General features: G+C 44.9%; 1 protein-coding gene across 4 annotated transcripts in view; it reads left to right on the top strand.

The window, feature by feature from the left end:
- The window catches only part of mapkap1 (MAPK associated protein 1), a 138,290-nt gene extending 111,892 nt beyond the window's left edge, over positions 1 to 26,398 (top strand). For 3 of the 4 annotated variants that reach the window (XM_045687062.1, XM_045687030.1, XM_045687004.1), the window contains 2 exons: positions 22,892 to 22,989; positions 24,765 to 26,398. In XM_045687062.1, coding sequence (XP_045543018.1) covers positions 22,892 to 22,989; positions 24,765 to 24,878 — 212 coding nt within the window. In that variant the 3' untranslated portion in view covers positions 24,879 to 26,398. 4 annotated transcript variants of the gene reach the window in all.
- The last annotated feature ends 240 nt before the right edge of the window (positions 26,399 to 26,638 follow it).

The following is a 26,638-nucleotide window of genomic DNA, read 5'->3' as shown; positions in this document are numbered from 1 at the left end:
GTAATATAAAGGTCTAGGCCCTGTCCCTTGACTAATATAAAGGTCTAGGCCCTGTCCCTTGACTGTAATATAAAGGTCTAGGCCCTGTCCCTTGACTGTAATATAAAGGTCTAGGCCCTGTCCCTTGACTAATATAAAGGTCTAGGCCCTGTCCCTTGACTGTAATATAAAGGTCTAGGCCCTGTCCCTTGACTGTAATATAAAGGTCTAGGCCCTGTCCCTTGACTAATATAAAGGTCTAGGCCCTGTCCCTTGACTGTAATATAAAGGTCTAGGCCCTGTCCCTTGACTAATATAAAGGTCTAGGCCCTGTCCCTTGACTGTAATATAAAGGTCTAGGCCCTGTCCCTTGACTGTAATATAAAGGTCTAGGCCCTGTCCCTTGACTGTAATATAAAGGTCTAGGCCCTGTCCCTTGACTGTAATATAAAGGTCTAGGCCCTGTCCCTTGACTGTAATATAAAGGTCTAGGCCCTGTCCCTTGACTGTAATATAAAGGTCTAGGCCCTGTCCCTTGGCTGTAATATAAAGGTCTAGGCCCTGTCCCTTGACTAATATAAAGGTCTAGGCCCTGTCCCTTGACTGTAATATAAAGGTCTAGGCCCTGTCCCTTGACTGTAATATAAAGGTCTAGGCCCTGTCCCTTGACTGTAATATAAAGGTCTAGGCCCTGTCCCTTGACTGTAATATAAAGGTCTAGGCCCTGTCCCTTGACTGAATATAAAGGTCTAGGCCCTGTCCCTTGACTAATATAAAGGTCTAGGCCCTGTCCCTTGACTGTAATATAAAGGTCTAGGCCCTGTCCCTTGACTAATATAAAGGTCTAGGCCCTGTCCCTTGACTAATATAAAGGTCTAGGCCCTGTCCCTTGACTGTAATATAAAGGTCTAGGCCCTGTCCCTTGACTGTAATATAAAGGTCTAGGCCCTGTCCCTTGACTAATATAAAGGTCTAGGCCCTGTCCCTTGACTGTAATATAAAGGTCTAGGCCCTGTCCCTTGACTGTAATATAAAGGTCTAGGCCCTGTCCCTTGACTGTAATATAAAGGTCTAGGCCCTGTCCCTTGACTAATATAAAGGTCTAGGCCCTGTCCCTTGACTGTAATATAAAGGTCTAGGCCCTGTCCCTTGACTGTAATATAAAGGTCTAGGCCCTGTCCCTTGACTGTAATATAAAGGTCTAGGCCCTGTCCCTTGACTAATATAAAGGTCTAGGCCCTGTCCCTTGACTAATATAAAGGTCTAGGCCCTGTCCCTTGACTAATATAAAGGTCTAGGCCCTGTCCTTGACTAATATAAAGGTCTAGGCCCTGTCCCTTGACTGTAATATAAAGGTCTAGGCCCTGTCCCTTGACTAATATAAAGGTCTAGGCCCTGTCCCTTGACTAATATAAAGGTCTAGGCCCTGTCCCTTGACTGTAATATAAAGGTCTAGGCCCTGTCCCTTGACTGTAATATAAAGGTCTAGGCCCTGTCCCTTGGCTAATATAAAGGTCTAGGCCCTGTCCCTTGGCTGTAATATAAAGGTCTAGGCCCTGTCCCTTGACTGTAATATAAAGGTCTAGGCCCTGTCCCTTGACTGTAATATAAAGGTCTAGGCCCTGTCCCTTGACTAATATAAAGGTCTAGGCCCTGTCCCTTGACTAATATAAAGGTCTAGGCCCTGTCCCTTGACTAATATAAAGGTCTAGGCCCTGTCCCTTGACTAATATAAAGGTCTAGGCCCTGTCCCTTGGCTGTAATATAAAGGTCTAGGCCCTGTCCCTTGACTAATATAAAGGTCTAGGCCCTGTCCCTTGACTGTAATATAAAGGTCTAGGCCCTGTCCCTTGACTGTAATATAAAGGTCTAGGCCCTGTCCCTTGACTGTAATATAAAGGTCTAGGCCCTGTCCCTTGACTAATATAAAGGTCTAGGCCCTGTCCCTTGACTAATATAAAGGTCTAGGCCCTGTCCCTTGACTGTAATATAAAGGTCTAGGCCCTGTCCCTTGACTGTAATATAAAGGTCTAGGCCCTGTCCCTTGACTGTAATATAAAGGTCTAGGCCCTGTCCCTTGACTGTAATATAAAGGTCTAGGCCCTGTCCCTTGACTGTAATACAGTGCATTCGGAAAGCCTAATTATGGATATGAATGTCATTATCTTCATGATGATGTAGGCGGAATTTATAGGCTAGCTACACAAAGTACAAACATGCAATATATGCGCTGATCAAAGTAATAATGTATTTTTCAGCAACATGTATTGAAATAAACATTGAAAGTGTAGCCTAATTGATAAACTTCACAAAAGACAATAAACCTAAATCTTGTGATATCAATAATGGATCACATTTGAGGTTCTCAAGGTCTTTTTCTTCATTATAACCAAAGAATTTGCCATACACTTTTGGTACACAAAAAAAACTACGCGTAGGCCTTTTTCATGTTTTTTAAAATTTTTATTTAACCTTTATTTAACCAGGTCTGTGTGCGGACACACACAGACACCCAATCAGTTTACCTCAGGGATAGCCTCTACAAAATGAAAATGTTCTTTATTGTCTGAAACCAGTGTTTGAAGGACCTAAAGGGCCGTCCACATCAAGGACGGTAACTATAACGATAAAAAAGATGTTGTTCTAATTCAGGTGAACAGCAGCGTCCACTCTCCAGTGACACATTGCATTCGGAAAGTATTCAGACCCCTTGACTTTTTCCACATTTTGTTACGTTACAGCTTTATTCTACAATGGATTAAATAAAAATGTTTCCTCATCAATCTACACACAATACCCCATAATGACTCACAATACCCCATAGTGACATCACAATACCCCATAATGACTCACAATACCCCATAGTGACATCACAATACCCCATAATGACTCACAATACCCCATAGTGACATCACAATACCCCATAATGACTCACAATACCCCATAAAGAAAAAGCAAAAACTGTTTTTTTAGAACAGAATGACCTTATTTACATAAGTTTTCAGACCCTTTGTCATGAGACTCGAAATTGAGCTCAGGTGCATCCTGTTTCCATTGATCATCCTTGAGATGTTTCTACAACTTGATTGGAGTCCACCTGTGGTAAATTCAGTTGATTGGACATGGTTTGGAAAGGCACACCTGTCTATATAAGGTCCCACAGTTGACAGTACATGTCAGAGAAAAAAACAAACCGTGAGGTCGAGGGAAATGTCCGTTGAGTGTCGAGGCACAGATCTGGGGAAGGGTACCGAAACATTTCTGTAGCATTGCAGGTCCCCAAGAACACATTGGCCTCCATCATTCTTAAATGTAAGATGTTTGGAACCACTAAGACTCTTCCTAAGAGCTGGCCGCCCGGCCAAACTGAGCAATAAGGGAGAAGGGCCTTGGTCAGGGAGGTGACCAAGAACCCGATGGTCACTCTGACAGAACTCCAGAGTTCCTCTGTGGAGATGGGAGTAACTTCCAGAAGAACAACCTTCTCTGCAGCCCTCCACCAATCAGGCCTTTATGGTAGAGTGGCCAGACGGAAGCCACTCTTTAATAAAAGGCACATGACAGCCCGCTTGGAGTTTGCCAAAAGGCACCCAAGGGACTCTCAGACCATGAGAAACAAGATTCTATGGTCTGATGAAACCAAGATGGAACTCTTTAGCCTGAATGTCAAGCGACACATCTGGAGGAAACTTGGCACCATCCCTACGGTGAAGCATGGTGGTGGCAGCATCATGCTGTGGGGATGTTTTTTAGCGTCAGGGCCTGGGAGACTAGTCAAGATCAAGGGAAAGATGAATGATCCTTGATGAAAACCTGCTCCAGAGCGCTGAGGATCTCAGACTGGGGTAGTTCACCTTCCAACAGGACAACGACCCTAAGGACACAGCCAAGACAACGCAGGAGTGGCTTCCGGACAAGTCTCACTCTCCTTGAGTGGCTCAGCCATCCCCGGACTTCAACCCGTCTCTGGAGAGATCTGAAAATAGCTGTGCAGTGACTCTCCCCATTCAACCTGACAGAGCTTGACAGATTCTGCAGAGAAGAATGGGAGAACCTCCCCAAATACAGGTGTGCCAAGCATGTAGCGTCATACCCAAGAAGATTCAAGGTTGTAATCGCTGCCAAAGGTGCTTCAACAAAGTACTGAGTAAAGTGTCTGAATACTTATTTAAATTTGATATTTAAATTTTTTATTTTTAATACATTTGCAAACATTTTTAATAAGCTGTTTTTGCTTTGTCATTATGGGTAAAAAAAAACAATTGAATCCGTTTTAGAATAACGTAACAAAATGTGGACAAAGTCAAGAGGTCTGAATACTTATATAAAGGTCTAGGCCCTGTCCCTTGGCTGTAATATAAAGGTCTAGGCCCTGTCCCTTGACTGTAATATAAAGGTCTAGGCCCTGTCCCTTGGCTGTAATATAAAGGTCTAGGCCCTGTCCCTTCACTGTAATATAAAGGTCTAGGCCCTGTCCCTTGACTAATATAAAGGTCTAGGCCCTGTCCCTTGACTAATATAAAGGTCTAGGCCCTGTCCCTTGACTAATATAAAGGTCTAGGCCCTGTCCCTTGGCTGTAATATAAAGGTCTAGGCCCTGTCCCTTGACTAATATAAAGGTCTAGGCCCTGTCCCTTGACTAATATAAAGGTCTAGGCCCTGTCCCTTGACTGTAATATAAAGGTCTAGGCCCTGTCCCTTGACTAATATAAAGGTCTAGGCCCTGTCCCTTGACTAATATAAAGGTCTAGGCCCTGTCCCTTGACTGTAATATAAAGGTCTAGGCCCTGTCCCTTGACTAATATAAAGGTCTAGGCCCTGTCCCTTGACTAATATAAAGGTCTAGGCCCTGTCCCTTGACTGTAATATAAAGGTCTAGGCCCTGTCCCTTGGCTAATATAAAGGTCTAGGCCCTGTCCCTTGACTGTAATATAAAGGTCTAGGCCCTGTCCCTTGACTAATATAAAGGTCTAGGCCCTGTCCCTTGACTAATATAAAGGTCTAGGCCCTGTCCCTTGACTGTAATATAAAGGTCTAGGCCCTGTCCCTTGGCTAATATAAAGGTCTAGGCCCTGTCCCTTGACTGTAATATAAAGGTCTAGGCCCTGTCCCTTGACTAATATAAAGGTCTAGGCCCTGTCCCTTGGCTAATATAAAGGTCTAGGCCCTGTCCCTTGACTGTAATATAAAGGTCTAGGCCCTGTCCCTTGACTAATATAAAGGTCTAGGCCCTGTCCCTTGACTGTAATATAAAGGTCTAGGCCCTGTCCCTTGGCGGTAATATAAAGGTCTAGGCCCTGTCCCTTGGCTGTAATATAAAGGTCTAGGCCCTGTCCCTTGACTGTAATATAAAGGTCTAGGCCCTGTCCCTTGACTGTAATATAAAGGTCTAGGCCCTGTCCCTTGACTAATATAAAGGTCTAGGCCCTGTCCCTTGACTAATATAAAGGTCTAGGCCCTGTCCCTTGACTGTAATATAAAGGTCTAGGCCCTGTCCCTTGACTGTAATATAAAGGTCTAGGCCCTGTCCCTTGGCGGTAATATAAAGGTCTAGGCCCTGTCCCTTGGCTGTAATATAAAGGTCTAGGCCCTGTCCCTTGACTGTAATATAAAGGTCTAGGCCCTGTCCCTTGACTAATATAAAGGTCTAGGCCCTGTCCCTTGACTGTAATATAAAGGTCTAGGCCCTGTCCCTTGACGGTAATATAAAGGTCTAGGCCCTGTCCCTTGGCTGTAATATAAAGGTCTAGGCCCTGTCCCTTGACTGTAATATAAAGGTCTAGGCCCTGTCCCTTGACTAATATAAAGGTCTAGGCCCTGTCCCTTGACTGTAATATAAAGGTCTAGGCCCTGTCCCTTGACTGTAATATAAAGGTCTAGGCCCTGTCCCTTGACTGTAATATAAAGGTCTAGGCCCTGTCCCTTGACTGTAATATAAAGGTCTAGGCCCTGTCCCTTGACTGTAATATAAAGGTCTAGGCCCTGTCCCTTGACTAATATAAAGGTCTAGGCCCTGTCCCTTGACTGTAATATAAAGGTCTAGGCCCTGTCCCTTGACTGTAATATAAAGGTCTAGGCCCTGTCCCTTGACTGTAATATAAAGGTCTAGGCCCTGTCCCTTGACTGTAATATAAAGGTCTAGGCCCTGTCCCTTGACTGTAATATAAAGGTCTAGGCCCTGTCCCTTGACTGTAATACAGTGCATTCGGAAAGCCTAATTATGGATATGAATGTCATTATCTTCATGATGATGTAGGCGGAATTTATAGGCTAGCTACACAAAGTACAAACATGCAATATATGCGCTGAACAAAGTAATAATGTATTTTTCAGCAACATGTATTGAAATAAACATTGAAAGTGTAGCCTAATTGATAAACTTCACAAAAGACAATAAACCTAAATCTTGTGATATCAATAATGGATCACATTTGAGGTTCTCAAGGTCTTTTTCTTCATTATAACCAAAGAATTTGCCATACACTTTTGGTACACAAAAAAAACTACGCGTAGGCCTTTTTCATGTTTTTTTAAAATTTTTATTTAACCTTTATTTAACCAGGTCTGTGTGCGGACACACACAGACACCCAATCAGTTTACCTCAGGGATAGCCTCTACAAAATGAAAATGTTCTTTATTGTCTGAAACCAGTGTTTGAAGGACCCTAAAGGGCCGTCCACATCAAGGACGGTAACTATAACGATAAAAAAGATGTTGTTCTAATTCAGGTGAACAGCAGCGTCCACTCTCCAGTGACACATTGCATTCGGAAAGTATTCAGACCCCTTGACTTTTTCCACATTTTGTTACGTTACAGCTTTATTCTACAATGGATTAAATAAAAATGTTTCCTCATCAATCTACACACAATACCCCATAATGACTCACAATACCCCATAGTGACATCACAATACCCCATAATGACTCACAATACCCCATAGTGACATCACAATACCCCATAATGACTCACAATACCCCATAGTGACATCACAATACCCCATAATGACTCACAATACCCCATAAAGAAAAAGCAAAAACTGTTTTTTTAGAACAGAATGACCTTATTTACATAAGTTTTCAGACCCTTTGTCATGAGACTCGAAATTGAGCTCAGGTGCATCCTGTTTCCATTGATCATCCTTGAGATGTTTCTACAACTTGATTGGAGTCCACCTGTGGTAAATTCAGTTGATTGGACATGGTTTGGAAAGGCACACCTGTCTATATAAGGTCCCACAGTTGACAGTACATGTCAGAGAAAAAAACAAACCGTGAGGTCGAGGGAAATGTCCGTTGAGTGTCGAGGCACAGATCTGGGGAAGGGTACCGAAACATTTCTGTAGCATTGCAGGTCCCCAAGAACACATTGGCCTCCATCATTCTTAAATGTAAGATGTTTGGAACCACTAAGACTCTTCCTAGAGCTGGCCGCCCGGCCAAACTGAGCAATAAGGGAGAAGGGCCTTGGTCAGGGAGGTGACCAAGAACCCGATGGTCACTCTGACAGAACTCCAGAGTTCCTCTGTGGAGATGGGAGTAACTTCCAGAAGAACAACCTTCTCTGCAGCCCTCCACCAATCAGGCCTTTATGGTAGAGTGGCCAGACGGAAGCCACTCTTTAATAAAAGGCACATGACAGCCCGCTTGGAGTTTGCCAAAAGGCACCCAAGGGACTCTCAGACCATGAGAAACAAGATTCTATGGTCTGATGAAACCAAGATGGAACTCTTTAGCCTGAATGTCAAGCGACACATCTGGAGGAAACTTGGCACCATCCCTACGGTGAAGCATGGTGGTGGCAGCATCATGCTGTGGGGATGTTTTTTAGCGTCAGGGCCTGGGAGACTAGTCAAGATCAAGGGAAAGATGAATGATCCTTGATGAAAACCTGCTCCAGAGCGCTGAGGATCTCAGACTGGGGTAGTTCACCTTCCAACAGGACAACGACCCTAAGGACACAGCCAAGACAACGCAGGAGTGGCTTCCGGACAAGTCTCACTCTCCTTGAGTGGCTCAGCCATCCCCGGACTTCAACCCGTCTCTGGAGAGATCTGAAAATAGCTGTGCAGTGACTCTCCCCATTCAACCTGACAGAGCTTGACAGATTCTGCAGAGAAGAATGGGAGAACCTCCCCAAATACAGGTGTGCCAAGCATGTAGCGTCATACCCAAGAAGATTCAAGGTTGTAATCGCTGCCAAAGGTGCTTCAACAAAGTACTGAGTAAAGTGTCTGAATACTTATTTAAATTTGATATTTAAATTTTTTATTTTTAATACATTTGCAAACATTTTTAATAAGCTGTTTTTGCTTTGTCATTATGGGTAAAAAAAACAATTGAATCCGTTTTAGAATAACGTAACAAAATGTGGACAAAGTCAAGAGGTCTGAATACTTATATAAAGGTCTAGGCCCTGTCCCTTGGCTGTAATATAAAGGTCTAGGCCCTGTCCCTTGACTGTAATATAAAGGTCTAGGCCCTGTCCCTTGGCTGTAATATAAAGGTCTAGGCCCTGTCCCTTCACTGTAATATAAAGGTCTAGGCCCTGTCCCTTGACTAATATAAAGGTCTAGGCCCTGTCCCTTGACTGTAATATAAAGGTCTAGGCCCTGTCCCTTGACTAATATAAAGGTCTAGGCCCTGTCCCTTGGCTGTAATATAAAGGTCTAGGCCCTGTCCCTTGACTAATATAAAGGTCTAGGCCCTGTCCCTTGACTAATATAAAGGTCTAGGCCCTGTCCCTTGACTGTAATATAAAGGTCTAGGCCCTGTCCCTTGACTAATATAAAGGTCTAGGCCCTGTCCCTTGACTGAATATAAAGGTCTAGGCCCTGTCCCTTGACTGTAATATAAAGGTCTAGGCCCTGTCCCTTGGCTAATATAAAGGTCTAGGCCCTGTCCCTTGACTGTAATATAAAGGTCTAGGCCCTGTCCCTTGACTGTAATATAAAGGTCTAGGCCCTGTCCCTTGGCTAATATAAAGGTCTAGGCCCTGTCCCTTGACTGTAATATAAAGGTCTAGGCCCTGTCCCTTGACTGTAATATAAAGGTCTAGGCCCTGTCCCTTGGCTAATATAAAGGTCTAGGCCCTGTCCCTTGACTGTAATATAAAGGTCTAGGCCCTGTCCCTTGGCTAATATAAAGGTCTAGGCCCTGTCCCTTGACTGTAATATAAAGGTCTAGGCCCTGTCCCTTGACTGTAATATAAAGGTCTAGGCCCTGTCCCTTGGCTAATATAAAGGTCTAGGCCCTGTCCCTTGACTGTAATATAAAGGTCTAGGCCCTGTCCCTTGACTAATATAAAGGTCTAGGCCCTGTCCCTTGACTGTAATATAAAGGTCTAGGCCCTGTCCCTTGGCGGTAATATAAAGGTCTAGGCCCTGTCCCTTGGCTGTAATATAAAGGTCTAGGCCCTGTCCCTTGACTGTAATATAAAGGTCTAGGCCCTGTCCCTTGACTGTAATATAAAGGTCTAGGCCCTGTCCCTTGGCTAATATAAAGGTCTAGGCCCTGTCCCTTGACTAATATAAAGGTCTAGGCCCTGTCCCTTGACTGTAATATAAAGGTCTAGGCCCTGTCCCTTGACTGTAATATAAAGGTCTAGGCCCTGTCCCTTGGCGGTAATATAAAGGTCTAGGCCCTGTCCCTTGGCTGTAATATAAAGGTCTAGGCCCTGTCCCTTGACTGTAATATAAAGGTCTAGGCCCTGTCCCTTGACTAATATAAAGGTCTAGGCCCTGTCCCTTGACTGTAATATAAAGGTCTAGGCCCTGTCCCTTGGCGGTAATATAAAGGTCTAGGCCCTGTCCCTTGGCTGTAATATAAAGGTCTAGGCCCTGTCCCTTGACTGTAATATAAAGGTCTAGGCCCTGTCCCTTGACTAATATAAAGGTCTAGGCCCTGTCCCTTGACTGTAATATAAAGGTCTAGGCCCTGTCCCTTGACTGTAATATAAAGGTCTAGGCCCTGTCCCTTGACTGTAATATAAAGGTCTAGGCCCTGTCCCTTGACTGTAATATAAAGGTCTAGGCCCTGTCCCTTGACTGTAATATAAAGGTCTAGGCCCTGTCCCTTGACTGTAATATAAAGGTCTAGGCCCTGTCCCTTGACTGTAATATAAAGGTCTAGGCCCTGTCCCTTGACTGTAATATAAAGGTCTAGGCCCTGTCCCTTGGCTGTAATATAAAGGTCTAGGCCCTGTCCCTTGGCTAATATAAAGGTCTAGGCCCTGTCCCTTGACTGTAATATAAAGGTCTAGGCCCTGTCCCTTGACTGTAATATAAAGGTCTAGGCCCTGTCCCTTGACTAATATAAAGGTCTAGGCCCTGTCCCTTGACTGTAATATAAAGGTCTAGGCCCTGTCCCTTGACTGTAATATAAAGGTCTAGGCCCTGTCCCTTGGCTGTAATATAAAGGTCTAGGCCCTGTCCCTTGACTGTAATATAAAGGTCTAGGCCCTGTCCCTTGACTGTAATATAAAGGTCTAGGCCCTGTCCCTTGACTGTAATATAAAGGTCTAGGCCCTGTCCCTTGACTAATATAAAGGTCTAGGCCCTGTCCCTTGACTAATATAAAGGTCTAGGCCCTGTCCCTTGACTTAATATAAAGGTCTAGGCCCTGTCCCTTGACTGTAATATAAAGGTCTAGGCCCTGTCCCTTGACTGTAATATAAAGGTCTAGGCCCTGTCCCTTGGCTGTAATATAAAGGTCTAGGCCCTGTCCCTTGACTGTAATATAAAGGTCTAGGCCCTGTCCCTTGGCTGTAATATAAAGGTCTAGGCCCTGTCCCTTGGCTGTAATATAAAGGTCTAGGCCCTGTCCCTTGACTGTAATATAAAGGTCTAGGCCCTGTCCCTTGACTGTAATATAAAGGTCTAGGCCCTGTCCCTTGACTGTAATATAAAGGTCTAGGCCCTGTCCCTTGACTGAATATAAAGGTCTAGGCCCTGTCCCTTGACTGTAATATAAAGGTCTAGGCCCTGTCCCTTGACTGTAATATAAAGGTCTAGGCCCTGTCCCTTGACTGTAATATAAAGGTCTAGGCCCTGTCCCTTGACTGTAATATAAAGGTCTAGGCCCTGTCCCTTGGCTGTAATATAAAGGTCTAGGCCCTGTCCCTTGACTGTAATATAAAGGTCTAGGCCCTGTCCCTTGACTAATATAAAGGTCTAGGCCCTGTCCCTTGACTAATATAAAGGTCTAGGCCCTGTCCCTTGGCTGTAATATAAAGGTCTAGGCCCTGTCCCTTGACTGTAATATAAAGGTCTAGGCCCTGTCCCTTGACTGTAATATAAAGGTCTAGGCCCTGTCCCTTGACTAATATAAAGGTCTAGGCCCTGTCCCTTGACTAATATAAAGGTCTAGGCCCTGTCCCTTGACTGTAATATAAAGGTCTAGGCCCTGTCCCTTGACTAATATAAAGGTCTAGGCCCTGTCCCTTGACTGTAATATAAAGGTCTAGGCCCTGTCCCTTGACTGTAATATAAAGGTCTAGGCCCTGTCCCTTGACTGTAATATAAAGGTCTAGGCCCTGTCCCTTGACTAATATAAAGGTCTAGGCCCTGTCCCTTGACTGTAATATAAAGGTCTAGGCCCTGTCCCTTGACTGTAATATAAAGGTCTAGGCCCTGTCCCTTGACTGTAATATAAAGGTCTAGGCCCTGTCCCTTGACTAATATAAAGGTCTAGGCCCTGTCCCTTGACTGTAATATAAAGGTCTAGGCCCTGTCCCTTGACTGTAATATAAAGGTCTAGGCCCTGTCCCTTGACTGTAATATAAAGGTCTAGGCCCTGTCCCTTGACTAATATAAAGGTCTAGGCCCTGTCCCTTGGCTGTAATATAAAGGTCTAGGCCCTGTCCCTTGACTGTAATATAAAGGTCTAGGCCCTGTCCCTTGACTGTAATATAAAGGTCTAGGCCCTGTCCCTTGACTAATATAAAGGTCTAGGCCCTGTCCCTTGACTGTAATATAAAGGTCTAGGCCCTGTCCCTTGGCTGTAATATAAAGGTCTAGGCCCTGTCCCTTGACTAATATAAAGGTCTAGGCCCTGTCCCTTGACTGTAATATAAAGGTCTAGGCCCTGTCCCTTGACTAATATAAAGGTCTAGGCCCTGTCCCTTGACTGTAATATAAAGGTCTAGGCCCTGTCCCTTGGCTGTAATATAAAGGTCTAGGCCCTGTCCCTTGACTGAATATAAAGGTCTAGGCCCTGTCCCTTGACTGTAATATAAAGGTCTAGGCCCTGTCCCTTGACTGTAATATAAAGGTCTAGGCCCTGTCCCTTGACTAATATAAAGGTCTAGGCCCTGTCCCTTGACTGTAATATAAAGGTCTAGGCCCTGTCCCTTGACTGTAATATAAAGGTCTAGGCCCTGTCCCTTGACTAATATAAAGGTCTAGGCCCTGTCCCTTGACTGTAATATAAAGGTCTAGGCCCTGTCCCTTGACTGTAATATAAAGGTCTAGGCCCTGTCCCTTGACTGTAATATAAAGGTCTAGGCCCTGTCCCTTGACTGTAATATAAAGGTCTAGGCCCTGTCCCTTGACTGTAATATAAAGGTCTAGGCCCTGTCCCTTGACTGTAATATAAAGGTCTAGGCCCTGTCCCTTGACTAATATAAAGGTCTAGGCCCTGTCCCTTGACTGTAATATAAAGGTCTAGGCCCTGTCCCTTGACTAATATAAAGGTCTAGGCCCTGTCCCTTGACTGTAATATAAAGGTCTAGGCCCTGTCCCTTGACTAATATAAAGGTCTAGGCCCTGTCCCTTGACTGTAATATAAAGGTCTAGGCCCTGTCCCTTGACTGAATATAAAGGTCTAGGCCCTGTCCCTTGACTGTAATATAAAGGTCTAGGCCCTGTCCCTTGACTAATATAAAGGTCTAGGCCCTGTCCCTTGACTAATATAAAGGTCTAGGCCCTGTCCCTTGACTTAATATAAAGGTCTAGGCCCTGTCCCTTGACTGTAATATAAAGGTCTAGGCCCTGTCCCTTGACTGTAATATAAAGGTCTAGGCCCTGTCCCTTGACTAATATAAAGGTCTAGGCCCTGTCCCTTGACTGTAATATAAAGGTCTAGGCCCTGTCCCTTGACTGTAATATAAAGGTCTAGGCCCTGTCCCTTGACTTAATATAAAGGTCTAGGCCCTGTCCCTTGACTGTAATATAAAGGTCTAGGCCCTGTCCCTTGACTGTAATATAAAGGTCTAGGCCCTGTCCCTTGGCTGTAATATAAAGGTCTAGGCCCTGTCCCTTGACTAATATAAAGGTCTAGGCCCTGTCCCTTGACTGTAATATAAAGGTCTAGGCCCTGTCCCTTGACTGTAATATAAAGGTCTAGGCCCTGTCCCTTGACTGAATATAAAGGTCTAGGCCCTGTCCCTTGACTGTAATATAAAGGTCTAGGCCCTGTCCCTTGACTGTAATATAAAGGTCTAGGCCCTGTCCCTTGGCTGTAATATAAAGGTCTAGGCCCTGTCCCTTGACTTAATATAAAGGTCTAGGCCCTGTCCCTTGACTGAATATAAAGGTCTAGGCCCTGTCCCTTGACTGTAATATAAAGGTCTAGGCCCTGTCCCTTGACTGTAATATAAAGGTCTAGGCCCTGTCCCTTGACTGTAATATAAAGGTCTAGGCCCTGTCCCTTGACTGTAATATAAAGGTCTAGGCCCTGTCCCTTGGCTGTAATATAAAGGTCTAGGCCCTGTCCCTTGACTAATATAAAGGTCTAGGCCCTGTCCCTTGGCTGTAATATAAAGGTCTAGGCCCTGTCCCTTGACTAATATAAAGGTCTAGGCCCTGTCCCTTGACTGTAATATAAAGGTCTAGGCCCTGTCCCTTGACTGTAATATAAAGGTCTAGGCCCTGTCCCTTGACTGTAATATAAAGGTCTAGGCCCTGTCCCTTGACTAATATAAAGGTCTAGGCCCTGTCCCTTGGCTGTAATATAAAGGTCTAGGCCCTGTCCCTTGACTGTAATATAAAGGTCTAGGCCCTGTCCCTTGGCTGTAATATAAAGGTCTAGGCCCTGTCCCTTGACTGTAATATAAAGGTCTAGGCCCTGTCCCTTGACTGTAATATAAAGGTCTAGGCCCTGTCCCTTGACTGTAATATAAAGGTCTAGGCCCTGTCCCTTGACTGTAATATAAAGGTCTAGGCCCTGTCCCTTGGCTGTAATATAAAGGTCTAGGCCCTGTCCCTTGGCTGTAATATAAAGGTCTAGGCCCTGTCCCTTGACTGTAATATAAAGGTCTAGGCCCTGTCCCTTGACTGTAATATAAAGGTCTAGGCCCTGTCCCTTGACTGTAATATAAAGGTCTAGGCCCTGTCCCTTGGCTGTAATATAAAGGTCTAGGCCCTGTCCCTTGACTGTAATATAAAGGTCTAGGCCCTGTCCCTTGGCTGTAATATAAAGGTCTAGGCCCTGTCCCTTGACTGTAATATAAAGGTCTAGGCCCTGTCCCTTGACTGTAATATAAAGGTCTAGGCCCTGTCCCTTGACTGTAATATAAAGGTCTAGGCCCTGTCCCTTGGCTGTAATATAAAGGTCTAGGCCCTGTCCCTTGACTGTAATATAAAGGTCTAGGCCCTGTCCCTTGGCTGTAATATAAAGGTCTAGGCCCTGTCCCTTGACTGTAATATAAAGGTCTAGGCCCTGTCCCTTGGCTGTAATATAAAGGTCTAGGCCCTGTCCCTTGACTAATATAAAGGTCTAGGCCCTGTCCCTTGACTGTAATATAAAGGTCTAGGCCCTGTCCCTTGACTGTAATATAAAGGTCTAGGCCCTGTCCCTTGACTGTAATATAAAGGTCTAGGCCCTGTCCCTTGACTGTAATATAAAGGTCTAGGCCCTGTCCCTTGACTGTAATATAAAGGTCTAGGCCCTGTCCCTTGACTGTAATATAAAGGTCTAGGCCCTGTCCCTTGACTGTAATATAAAGGTCTAGGCCCTGTCCCTTGACTGTAATATAAAGGTCTAGGCCCTGTCCCTTGACTGTAATATAAAGGTCTAGGCCCTGTCCCTTGACTGTAATATAAAGGTCTAGGCCCTGTCCCTTGACTGTAATATAAAGGTCTAGGCCCTGTCCCTTGACTGTAATATAAAGGTCTAGGCCCTGTCCCTTGACTGTAATATAAAGGTCTAGGCCCTGTCCCTTGGCTGTAATATAAAGGTCTAGGCCCTGTCCCTTGACTGTAATATAAAGGTCTAGGCCCTGTCCCTTGACTGTAATATAAAGGTCTAGGCCCTGTCCCTTGGCTGTAATATAAAGGTCTAGGCCCTGTCCCTTGACTGAATATAAAGGTCTAGGCCCTGTCCCTTGACTGTAATATAAAGGTCTAGGCCCTGTCCCTTGACTGTAATATAAAGGTCTAGGCCCTGTCCCTTGACTGTAATATAAAGGTCTAGGCCCTGTCCCTTGACTGTAATATAAAGGTCTAGGCCCTGTCCCTTGACTTAATATAAAGGTCTAGGCCCTGTCCCTTGACTGTAATATAAAGGTCTAGGCCCTGTCCCTTGACTGTAATATAAAGGTCTAGGCCCTGTCCCTTGACTGTAATATAAAGGTCTAGGCCCTGTCCCTTGACTGTAATATAAAGGTCTAGGCCCTGTCCCTTGACTGAATATAAAGGTCTAGGCCCTGTCCCTTGGCTGTAATATAAAGGTCTAGGCCCTGTCCCTTGACTGTAATATAAAGGTCTAGGCCCTGTCCCTTGACTGTAATATAAAGGTCTAGGCCCTGTCCCTTGACTGTAATATAAAGGTCTAGGCCCTGTCCCTTGGCTGTAATATAAAGGTCTAGGCCCTGTCCCTTGACTGTAATATAAAGGTCTAGGCCCTGTCCCTTGACTGTAATATAAAGGTCTAGGCCCTGTCCCTTGACTGTAATATAAAGGTCTAGGCCCTGTCCCTTGACTGTAATATAAAGGTCTAGGCCCTGTCCCTTGACTGTAATATAAAGGTCTAGGCCCTGTCCCTTGACTGTAATATAAAGGTCTAGGCCCTGTCCCTTGACTGTAATATAAAGGTCTAGGCCCTGTCCCTTGACTAATATAAAGGTCTAGGCCCTGTCCCTTGACTGTAATATAAAGGTCTAGGCCCTGTCCCTTGACTGTAATATAAAGGTCTAGGCCCTGTCCCTTGACTAATATAAAGGTCTAGGCCCTGTCCCTTGGCTGTAATATAAAGGTCTAGGCCCTGTCCCTTGACTGTAATATAAAGGTCTAGGCCCTGTCCCTTGACTGTAATATAAAGGTCTAGGCCCTGTCCCTTGACTAATATAAAGGTCTAGGCCCTGTCCCTTGGCTGTAATATAAAGGTCTAGGCCCTGTCCCTTGACTGTAATATAAAGGTCTAGGCCCTGTCCCTTGGCTGTAATATAAAGGTCTAGGCCCTGTCCCTTGACTGTAATATAAAGGTCTAGGCCCTGTCCCTTGACTGTAATATAAAGGTCTAGGCCCTGTCCCTTGACTGTAATATAAAGGTCTAGGCCCTGTCCCTTGACTGTAATATAAAGGTCTAGGCCCTGTCCCTTGGCTGTAATATAAAGGTCTAGGCCCTGTCCCTTGACTGTAATATAAAGGTCTAGGCCCTGTCCCTTGACTGTAATATAAAGGTCTAGGCCCTGTCCCTTGACTGTAATATAAAGGTCTAGGCCCTGTCCCTTGACTGTAATATAAAGGTCTAGGCCCTGTCCCTTGACTGTAATATAAAGGTCTAGGCCCTGTCCCTTGACTGTAATATAAAGGTCTAGGCCCTGTCCCTTGACTAATATAAAGGTCTAGGCCCTGTCCCTTGACTGTAATATAAAGGTCTAGGCCCTGTCCCTTGACTGTAATATAAAGGTCTAGGCCCTGTCCCTTGACTGTAATATAAAGGTCTAGGCCCTGTCCCTTGACTGTAATATAAAGGTCTAGGCCCTGTCCCTTGACTAATATAAAGGTCTAGGCCCTGTCCCTTGGCTGTAATATAAAGGTCTAGGCCCTGTCCCTTGACTGTAATATAAAGGTCTAGGCCCTGTCCCTTGACTGTAATATAAAGGTCTAGGCCCTGTCCCTTGACTGTAATATAAAGGTCTAGGCCCTGTCCCTTGACTGTAATATAAAGGTCTAGGCCCTGTCCCTTGACTGTAATATAAAGGTCTAGGCCCTGTCCCTTGACTGTAATATAAAGGTCTAGGCCCTGTCCCTTGACTGTAATATAAAGGTCTAGGCCCTGTCCCTTGACTTAATATAAAGGTCTAGGCCCTGTCCCTTGACTGTAATATAAAGGTCTAGGCCCTGTCCCTTGGCTGTAATATAAAGGTCTAGGCCCTGTCCCTTGACTGTAATATAAAGGTCTAGGCCCTGTCCCTTGACTGTAATATAAAGGTCTAGGCCCTGTCCCTTGACTGTAATATAAAGGTCTAGGCCCTGTCCCTTGACTGTAATATAAAGGTCTAGGCCCTGTCCCTTGACTGTAATATAAAGGTCTAGGCCCTGTCCCTTGACTAATATAAAGGTCTAGGCCCTGTCCCTTGACTGTAATATAAAGGTCTAGGCCCTGTCCCTTGACTGTAATATAAAGGTCTAGGCCCTGTCCCTTGACTGTAATATAAAGGTCTAGGCCCTGTCCCTTGACTGTAATATAAAGGTCTAGGCCCTGTCCCTTGGCTGTAATATAAAGGTCTAGGCCCTGTCCCTTGACTAATATAAAGGTCTAGGCCCTGTCCCTTGACTGTAATATAAAGGTCTAGGCCCTGTCCCTTGACTGTAATATAAAGGTCTAGGCCCTGTCCCTTGACTGTAATATAAAGGTCTAGGCCCTGTCCCTTGACTGTAATATAAAGGTCTAGGCCCTGTCCCTTGACTGTAATATAAAGGTCTAGGCCCTGTCCCTTGACTGTAATATAAAGGTCTAGGCCCTGTCCCTTGACTGTAATATAAAGGTCTAGGCCCTGTCCCTTGACTGTAATATAAAGGTCTAGGCCCTGTCCCTTGACTGTAATATAAAGGTCTAGGCCCTGTCCCTTGACTGTAATATAAAGGTCTAGGCCCTGTCCCTTGACTGTAATATAAAGGTCTAGGCCCTGTCCCTTGACTGTAATATAAAGGTCTAGGCCCTGTCCCTTGACTGTAATATAAAGGTCTAGGCCCTGTCCCTTGACTGTAATATAAAGGTCTAGGCCCTGTCCCTTGACTGTAATATAAAGGTCTAGGCCCTGTCCCTTGACTGTAATATAAAGGTCTAGGCCCTGTCCCTTGACTGTAATATAAAGGTCTAGGCCCTGTCCCTTGACTGTAATATAAAGGTCTAGGCCCTGTCCCTTGACTGTAATATAAAGGTCTAGGCCCTGTCCCTTGACTGTAATATAAAGGTCTAGGCCCTGTCCCTTGACTAATATAAAGGTCTAGGCCCTGTCCCTTGACTGTAATATAAAGGTCTAGGCCCTGTCCCTTGACTGTAATATAAAGGTCTAGGCCCTGTCCCTTGACTGTAATATAAAGGTCTAGGCCCTGTCCCTTGACTGTAATATAAAGGTCTAGGCCCTGTCCCTTGACTGTAATATAAAGGTCTAGGCCCTGTCCCTTGACTAATATAAAGGTCTAGGCCCTGTCCCTTGACTGTAATATAAAGGTCTAGGCCCTGTCCCTTGACTGTAATATAAAGGTCTAGGCCCTGTCCCTTGACTGTAATATAAAGGTCTAGGCCCTGTCCCTTGACTGTAATATAAAGGTCTAGGCCCTGTCCCTTGACTGTAATATAAAGGTCTAGGCCCTGTCCCTTGACTGTAATATAAAGGTCTAGGCCCTGTCCCTTGACTGTAATATAAAGGTCTAGGCCCTGTCCCTTGACTGTAATATAAAGGTCTAGGCCCTGTCCCTTGACTAATATAAAGGTCTAGGCCCTGTCCCTTGACTGTAATATAAAGGTCTAGGCCCTGTCCCTTGACTGAATATAAAGGTCTAGGCCCTGTCCCTTGACTGTAATATAAAGGTCTAGGCCCTGTCCCTTGACTGTAATATAAAGGTCTAGGCCCTGTCCCTTGACTGTAATATAAAGGTCTAGGCCCTGTCCCTTGGCTGTAATATAAAGGTCTAGGCCCTGTCCCTTGGCTGTAATATAAAGGTCTAGGCCCTGTCCCTTGACTGTAATATAAAGGTCTAGGCCCTGTCCCTTGACTGTAATATAAAGGTCTAGGCCCTGTCCCTTGACTGTAATATAAAGGTCTAGGCCCTGTCCCTTGACTGTAATATAAAGGTCTAGGCCCTGTCCCTTGACTGTAATATAAAGGTCTAGGCCCTGTCCCTTGACTGTAATATAAAGGTCTAGGCCCTGTCCCTTGACTGTAATATAAAGGTCTAGGCCCTGTCCCTTGACTGTAATATAAAGGTCTAGGCCCTGTCCCTTGACTGTAATATAAAGGTCTAGGCCCTGTCCCTTGACTGTAATATAAAGGTCTAGGCCCTGTCCCTTGACTGTAATATAAAGGTCTAGGCCCTGTCCCTTGACTGTAATATAAAGGTCTAGGCCCTGTCCCTTGACTGTAATATAAAGGTCTAGGCCCTGTCCCTTGACTGTAATATAAAGGTCTAGGCCCTGTCCCTTGACTGTAATATAAAGGTCTAGGCCCTGTCCCTTGACTGTAATATAAAGGTCTAGGCCCTGTCCCTTGGCGGTAATATAAAGGTCTAGGCCCTGTCCCTTGACTGTAATATAAAGGTCTAGGCCCTGTCCCTTGGCTGTAATATAAAGGTCTAGGCCCTGTCCCTTGACTGTAATATAAAGGTCTAGGCCCTGTCCCTTGACTAATATAAAGGTCTAGGCCCTGTCCCTTGGCTGTAATATAAAGGTCTAGGCCCTGTCCCTTGACTGTAATATAAAGGTCTAGGCCCTGTCCCTTGACTGTAATATAAAGGTCTAGGCCCTGTCCCTTGACTGTAATATAAAGGTCTAGGCCCTGTCCCTTGACTGTAATATAAAGGTCTAGGCCCTGTCCCTTGACTGTAATATAAAGGTCTAGGCCCTGTCCCTTGACTGTAATATAAAGGTCTAGGCCCTGTCCCTTGACTGTAATATAAAGGTCTAGGCCCTGTCCCTTGACTAATATAAAGGTCTAGGCCCTGTCCCTTGACTGTAATATAAAGGTCTAGGCCCTGTCCCTTGACTGTAATATAAAGGTCTAGGCCCTGTCCCTTGACTGTAATATAAAGGTCTAGGCCCTGTCCCTTGACTGTAATATAAAGGTCTAGGCCCTGTCCCTTGACTAATATAAAGGTCTAGGCCCTGTCCCTTGACTGTAATATAAAGGTCTAGGCCCTGTCCCTTGACTAATATAAAGGTCTAGGCCCTGTCCCTTGACTGTAATATAAAGGTCTAGGCCCTGTCCCTTGACTGTAATATAAAGGTCTAGGCCCTGTCCCTTGACTAATATAAAGGTCTAGGCCCTGTCCCTTGGCTGTAATATAAAGGTCTAGGCCCTGTCCCTTGACTGTAATATAAAGGTCTAGGCCCTGTCCCTTGACTGTAATATAAAGGTCTAGGCCCTGTCCCTTGGCTGTAATATAAAGGTCTAGGCCCTGTCCCTTGACTAATATAAAGGTCTAGGCCCTGTCCCTTGACTGTAATATAAAGGTCTAGGCCCTGTCCCTTGACTGTAATATAAAGGTCTAGGCCCTGTCCCTTGACTGTAATATAAAGGTCTAGGCCCTGTCCCTTGGCTGTAATATAAAGGTCTAGGCCCTGTCCCTTGACTGTAATATAAAGGTCTAGGCCCTGTCCCTTGACTGTAATATAAAGGTCTAGGCCCTGTCCCTTGACTGTAATATAAAGGTCTAGGCCCTGTCCCTTGACTGTAATATAAAGGTCTAGGCCCTGTCCCTTGACTGAATATAAAGGTCTAGGCCCTGTCCCTTGACTGTAATATAAAGGTCTAGGCCCTGTCCCTTGACTGTAATATAAAGGTCTAGGCCCTGTCCCTTGACTAATATAAAGGTCTAGGCCCTGTCCCTTGACTGTAATATAAAGGTCTAGGCCCTGTCCCTTGACTAATATAAAGGTCTAGGCCCTGTCCCTTGACTGTAATATAAAGGTCTAGGCCCTGTCCCTTGGCTGTAATATAAAGGTCTAGGCCCTGTCCCTTGACTAATATAAAGGTCTAGACCCTGTCCCTTGACTGTAATATAAAGGTCTAGGCCCTGTCCCTTGACTGTAATATAAAGGTCTAGGCCCTGTCCCTTGACTAATATAAAGGTCTAGGCCCTGTCCCTTGACTGTAATATAAAGGTCTAGGCCCTGTCCCTTGACTAATATAAAGGTCTAGGCCCTGTCCCTTGACTAATATAAAGGTCTAGGCCCTGTCCCTTGACTGTAATATAAAGGTCTAGGCCCTGTCCCTTGACTGTAATATAAAGGTCTAGGCCCTGTCCCTTGACTAATATAAAGGTCTAGGCCCTGTCCCTTGACTAATATAAAGGTCTAGGCCCTGTCCCTTGACTAATATAAAGGTCTAGGCCCTGTCCCTTGACTGTAATATAAAGGTCTAGGCCCTGTCCCTTGACTGTAATATAAAGGTCTAGGCCCTGTCCCTTGACTGTAATATAAAGGTCTAGGCCCTGTCCCTTGACTGTAATATAAAGGTCTAGGCCCTGTCCCTTGACTAATATAAAGGTCTAGGCCCTGTCCCTTGACTGTAATATAAAGGTCTAGGCCCTGTCCCTTGACTAATATAAAGGTCTAGGCCCTGTCCCTTGACTAATATAAAGGTCTAGGCCCTGTCCCTTGACTAATATAAAGGTCTAGGCCCTGTCCCTTGACTAATATAAAGGTCTAGGCCCTGTCCCTTGACTGTAATATAAAGGTCTAGGCCCTGTCCCTTGACTGTAATATAAAGGTCTAGGCCCTGTCCCTTGACTGTAATATAAAGGTCTAGGCCCTGTCCCTTGACTGTAATATAAAGGTCTAGGCCCTGTCCCTTGACTGTAATATAAAGGTCTAGGCCCTGTCCCTTGACTGTAATATAAAGGTCTAGGCCCTGTCCCTTGACTAATATAAAGGTCTAGGCCCTGTCCCTTGACTGTAATATAAAGGTCTAGGCCCTGTCCCTTGACTAATATAAAGGTCTAGGCCCTGTCCCTTGACTGTAATATAAAGGTCTAGGCCCTGTCCCTTGACTAATATAAAGGTCTAGGCCCTGTCCCTTGGCTAATATAAAGGTCTAGGCCCTGTCCCTTGACTAATATAAAGGTCTAGGCCCTGTCCCTTGACTAATATAAAGGTCTAGGCCCTGTCCCTTGACTGTAATATAAAGGTCTAGGCCCTGTCCCTTGACTGTAATATAAAGGTCTAGGCCCTGTCCCTTGACTGTAATATAAAGGTCTAGGCCCTGTCCCTTGACTAATATAAAGGTCTAGGCCCTGTCCCTTGACTAATATAAAGGTCTAGGCCCTGTCCCTTGACTGAATATAAAGGTCTAGGCCCTGTCCCTTGACTAATATAAAGGTCTAGGCCCTGTCCCTTGACTGTAATATAAAGGTCTAGGCCCTGTCCCTTGGCTAATATAAAGGTCTAGGCCCTGTCCCTTGACTAATATAAAGGTCTAGGCCCTGTCCCTTGACTAATATAAAGGTCTAGGCCCTGTCCCTTGACTGTAATATAAAGGTCTAGGCCCTGTCCCTTGACTGTAATATAAAGGTCTAGGCCCTGTCCCTTGACTGAATATAAAGGTCTAGGCCCTGTCCCTTGACTGTAATATAAAGGTCTAGGCCCTGTCCCTTGACTGTAATATAAAGGTCTAGGCCCTGTCCCTTGACTGTAATATAAAGGTGAGCCTTATCCCAGCTGTGGGGACTATGATTTTACAGTCTCTTGGTTTGTGTAAATTCCTTGTTTTACTGTCTTGTATTTAACGTCCTCTTCCTCCTTGTGTTGCAGGTCATGCAATATTCAAGCTCACATACCTCAGCAACCACGACTACAAGCCCCTGTACTTTGAGTCTGATGCTGCTACTGTCAATGAGATTGTGCTTAAGGTGAGTAATAGGGTGGGTCCATGTACCTTTTGCCTCCATATCACATGGAAATATGTTGTTTTAGCAACCACTTCATCGACTTTACAAAGTCAGGTCTGCAGAGTACAAGTCACTATTGACAGATATTGACAGTTTGACTATATTATTATGCAGTCTCCCACATACCCGTAGGGTTAAAAACCTAATTGTATGCGCACTCAGAGATGCAAATATGAAATATCCTATTAAAAATGTAGATTAAGGCCGTGAGGCATTTTTACCACATCGGCGTATGATAATTCAACTGTAACCATTAAAATACGGAAGATAATGATACTCTCTTTAATTAGCATTAATGATGATTAATTTACTTTTAAGGACCTTTCTGTAATAAGTCTTGAAAGTGGAGCATGGGAAAGCATCTCCTGAAAGCCAGGGCAGGTGGGGTGAAGGTTGAAGGCCAGGGCAGGTGGGGTGAAGGTTGAAGGCCAGGGCAGGTGGGGTGAAGGTTGAAGGCCAGGGCAGGTGGGGTGAAGGTTGAAGGCCAGGGCAGGTGGGGTGAAGGTTGAAGGCCAGGGCAGGTGGGGTGAAGGTTGAAGGCCAGGGCAGGTGGGGTGAAGGTTGAAGGCCAGGGCAGGTGGGGTGAAATTGCGAGGACTCTAGTCCCCTACTCTCAGGGGACGGGGCTTTAAGTAGCGTGTCATCGCCGTGGCTCGGTGGAGGCATGTCAGCCGGGGTTGGCAGGTGTGACCCATGAGTGTCCTTATCCTGATGATTCCATCTCGAAATCTCAGTGGGCCCGGAGTTGACCCCTGGGTATTCCTCTTGAGCGTGACCACACATTGCAGGGAATAATGCTTTCATTACTAAAAGCCAATGTGGCTTGGGGGGGGGGGTCGAAAAAGAAGGGCCATATATTTATACCTCCGTATAATGCAGATGAGAGGAGAGGACATTAGGTGAGGGAAACAAACATGGTACTTAAAAAAATTAAAATGGTTGATATATTTACAGCAACATTATTTCTCTGAGTATTTTGCATGTTCATCTGATCCAAACTCATACCTCTCATCTCTCTCGTTTGAGCGGGCCCCCTCGCTTCCCGTCATCATAAAAGTTGTAGTCACACACATCACATCACAGCTGTGCCCTTGAGGCACATTATAACCAAACACCAGACCGTATTAAAAAAAAAACTGATTGTGAATGTTTTGGTCAAAGCACAGGGTTTCCATGTGAATGCCAAGGATTTTACTAGCCATGAAATTATTGACAGCATGTTTATGCCTTTACCCATAAAACAGCATGGATGAGGAGGATCCCACAGGGTGTGGTAATTCCGCCTTTAAAACTCGTTTTTTGAAGTGTCCCTTCTCTCTTTAAGGCCAAAGGCTTAGCTTTTATATATCTCAGGTCTAGGCATTAAACCTCCATTAAAATTATCAACGTTATCATCACCTCCGCCATCCCTGCTCTTAAGTCTGCTTTTTATGAGCTGTCCATGTTTCTCCTTAAAGTAGCATATGTTCCCATTTAGTGACATCTACTGGATGTAACGAGACATGAGTGTGTCATTCTGACTGACAGTCATCTGGTTTCCCATGCCACTTGAAAAAGTAATATGTCCTGCTATTGGATTTTGTAATTGTTTATTAATTGTGACTAGTTGAAATTTCAACACCAATATGTTTATTTAAATAACCAGTTGTACAAGCTATGTAGCGTAGTGTATATATATATGTTTCTACATATTGTGATTGAAACACTTCCCACAATCCCTTGTTTTTCATTCTCAGGTGAACTACATCCTGGAGTCTCGGGCCAGCACGTCGCGGGCGGACTACTTTGCCCAGAAGCAGCGTAAACTGAGCCGGCGCACCAGTTTCAGCTTCCAGAAGGAGAAGAAGTAGAGACCCTGGAGCCACTGTCTGGACCCTGGAGCCACTGTCTGGACCCTGGAGCCACTGTCTGGACCCTGGAGCCACTGTCTGGACCCTGGAGCCACTGTCTGGACCCTGGAGCCACTGTCTGGACCCTGGAGCCACTGTCTGGACCCTGGAGCCACTGTCTGGACCCTGGAGCCACTGTCTGGACCCTGGAGCCACTGTCTGGACCCTGGAGCCACTGTCTGGACCCTGGAGCCACTGTCTGGACCCTGACTGACTTCACTCTCACAGCAGAGGGCCAAGGGAGAGAGGGATGGAGAGAGAGTGAAGAGTGTCACAGTCAGAGATATAATAAGAGTGAGAGATGATGAGAAATAAAAAGAGAGGGAGATCAAGGCCGCAGGAAGATGTTTTTCGTTCTCTGCTCATACAGTAAAGGCCTAGTTCACTAATTTTGTGGGAAAAAATATATTTGATTTAGATTGATCAGGGGGCTCTGTAGCACCCTCGACACCCTTACTTCTCGCGGCTATGAGGGAGATGCATCTTGATCCTATATAATTAAAGAGCTGCCTCCTAAACTCCCATGTCTTCACAGAAGGGTCTCCACTCGTCAGCCATATCAGAGCTAAAGTTCTCTGCCTGCCCTTTGTCCTTTTAGGAATGCGCAGACATAGAAAACAAGAAAAGGCGAGACTTGTAATCCTATTCTGAAGGAGATGAAGGAATGCAACTCACCCCCCTGTTATTGTCAATCTCATGAACTCTGGATGGATCAGAGGACCACGGTGTTGCTTCAACACCAGTGTCAATCAACGAAACCCTGTTCATCCACTGCCTACAAATCAATTCTACATTTGAGAGTTGAATGCATACCGATGTCTCGAGTGAAAACCGAAGCCATCAGGACAATGAAAATACTAAATCCCCCGCTTCTGCTCTTCTCTATGTATGAAGATGTAAACTTAATCAGACTTATGTTGTACATTGGTATGTAAAGGGAACATCCTTACATTTTTATTTGTATATAGATAACGATTACATTCAGGGTTAATTAAATGATATGATGAAACCTGCTTTGGCCATAGTACATTCAGTGCCTGAAACCTTTAAAATAGTGGCTCACTACCAATCAATGCCAGTTCTGCTGAGGTGCTGTGAGGGTTTTTAAAAACACAAGAAAGATGAGTACGTAAGGAAGGCATTTCCATACTTTCGAGTCTGAAAGAAAACTCTCAAAACTACTTCTTGTGAACAAAGGTAGCAAGGGGTTAGGAAGGGGTACGACCTGACGACAGATTTTTATGATTTCAAACAAACAAAAAATGTAATTATTACCTGTACTTTTTACTGTGACCTATACAATTATTTTTTTCTGCATTGTATCTATGGACTGTAAAATAATGAATGAAGCACTGTCTGTTGAACAGATCATGTTTGTTCAGACTGTCCCGATGGGAGGCACATAGGGAATGTAGGACTTTTTACAGCATTTTGTTGATGTTGTTAATACAATGACATTATATAAATTCTCCTCATATGTTGTTGCCTTTGTCGTCTTTCTCTCCCCCTTTTTTTTTTTATAAACACGTTTCTTATTGTATCATCTGCAGCAGAACAGCTTGAAGTGCCTCTGGGATACATTCAGAAGACACAAAGCAGGGCAACGTTGCTGATAAAGTGTATAGCAGAGCTTTCCACCCACCATTCCACCCATTCTAAATTCAATACAACTTTAATGATCCGCGAGGCACAATTCGGGCATGTAGTGTAAACATCAGATT

Source organism: Salmo salar, chromosome ssa01, assembly GCF_905237065.1.
Source record: "Salmo salar chromosome ssa01, Ssal_v3.1, whole genome shotgun sequence".
NCBI lineage: Eukaryota > Metazoa > Chordata > Actinopteri > Salmoniformes > Salmonidae > Salmo > Salmo salar.
The sequence above is the reverse complement of the archived record's forward strand: the minus strand, read 5'-3'. Positions and strand labels throughout refer to the sequence as shown.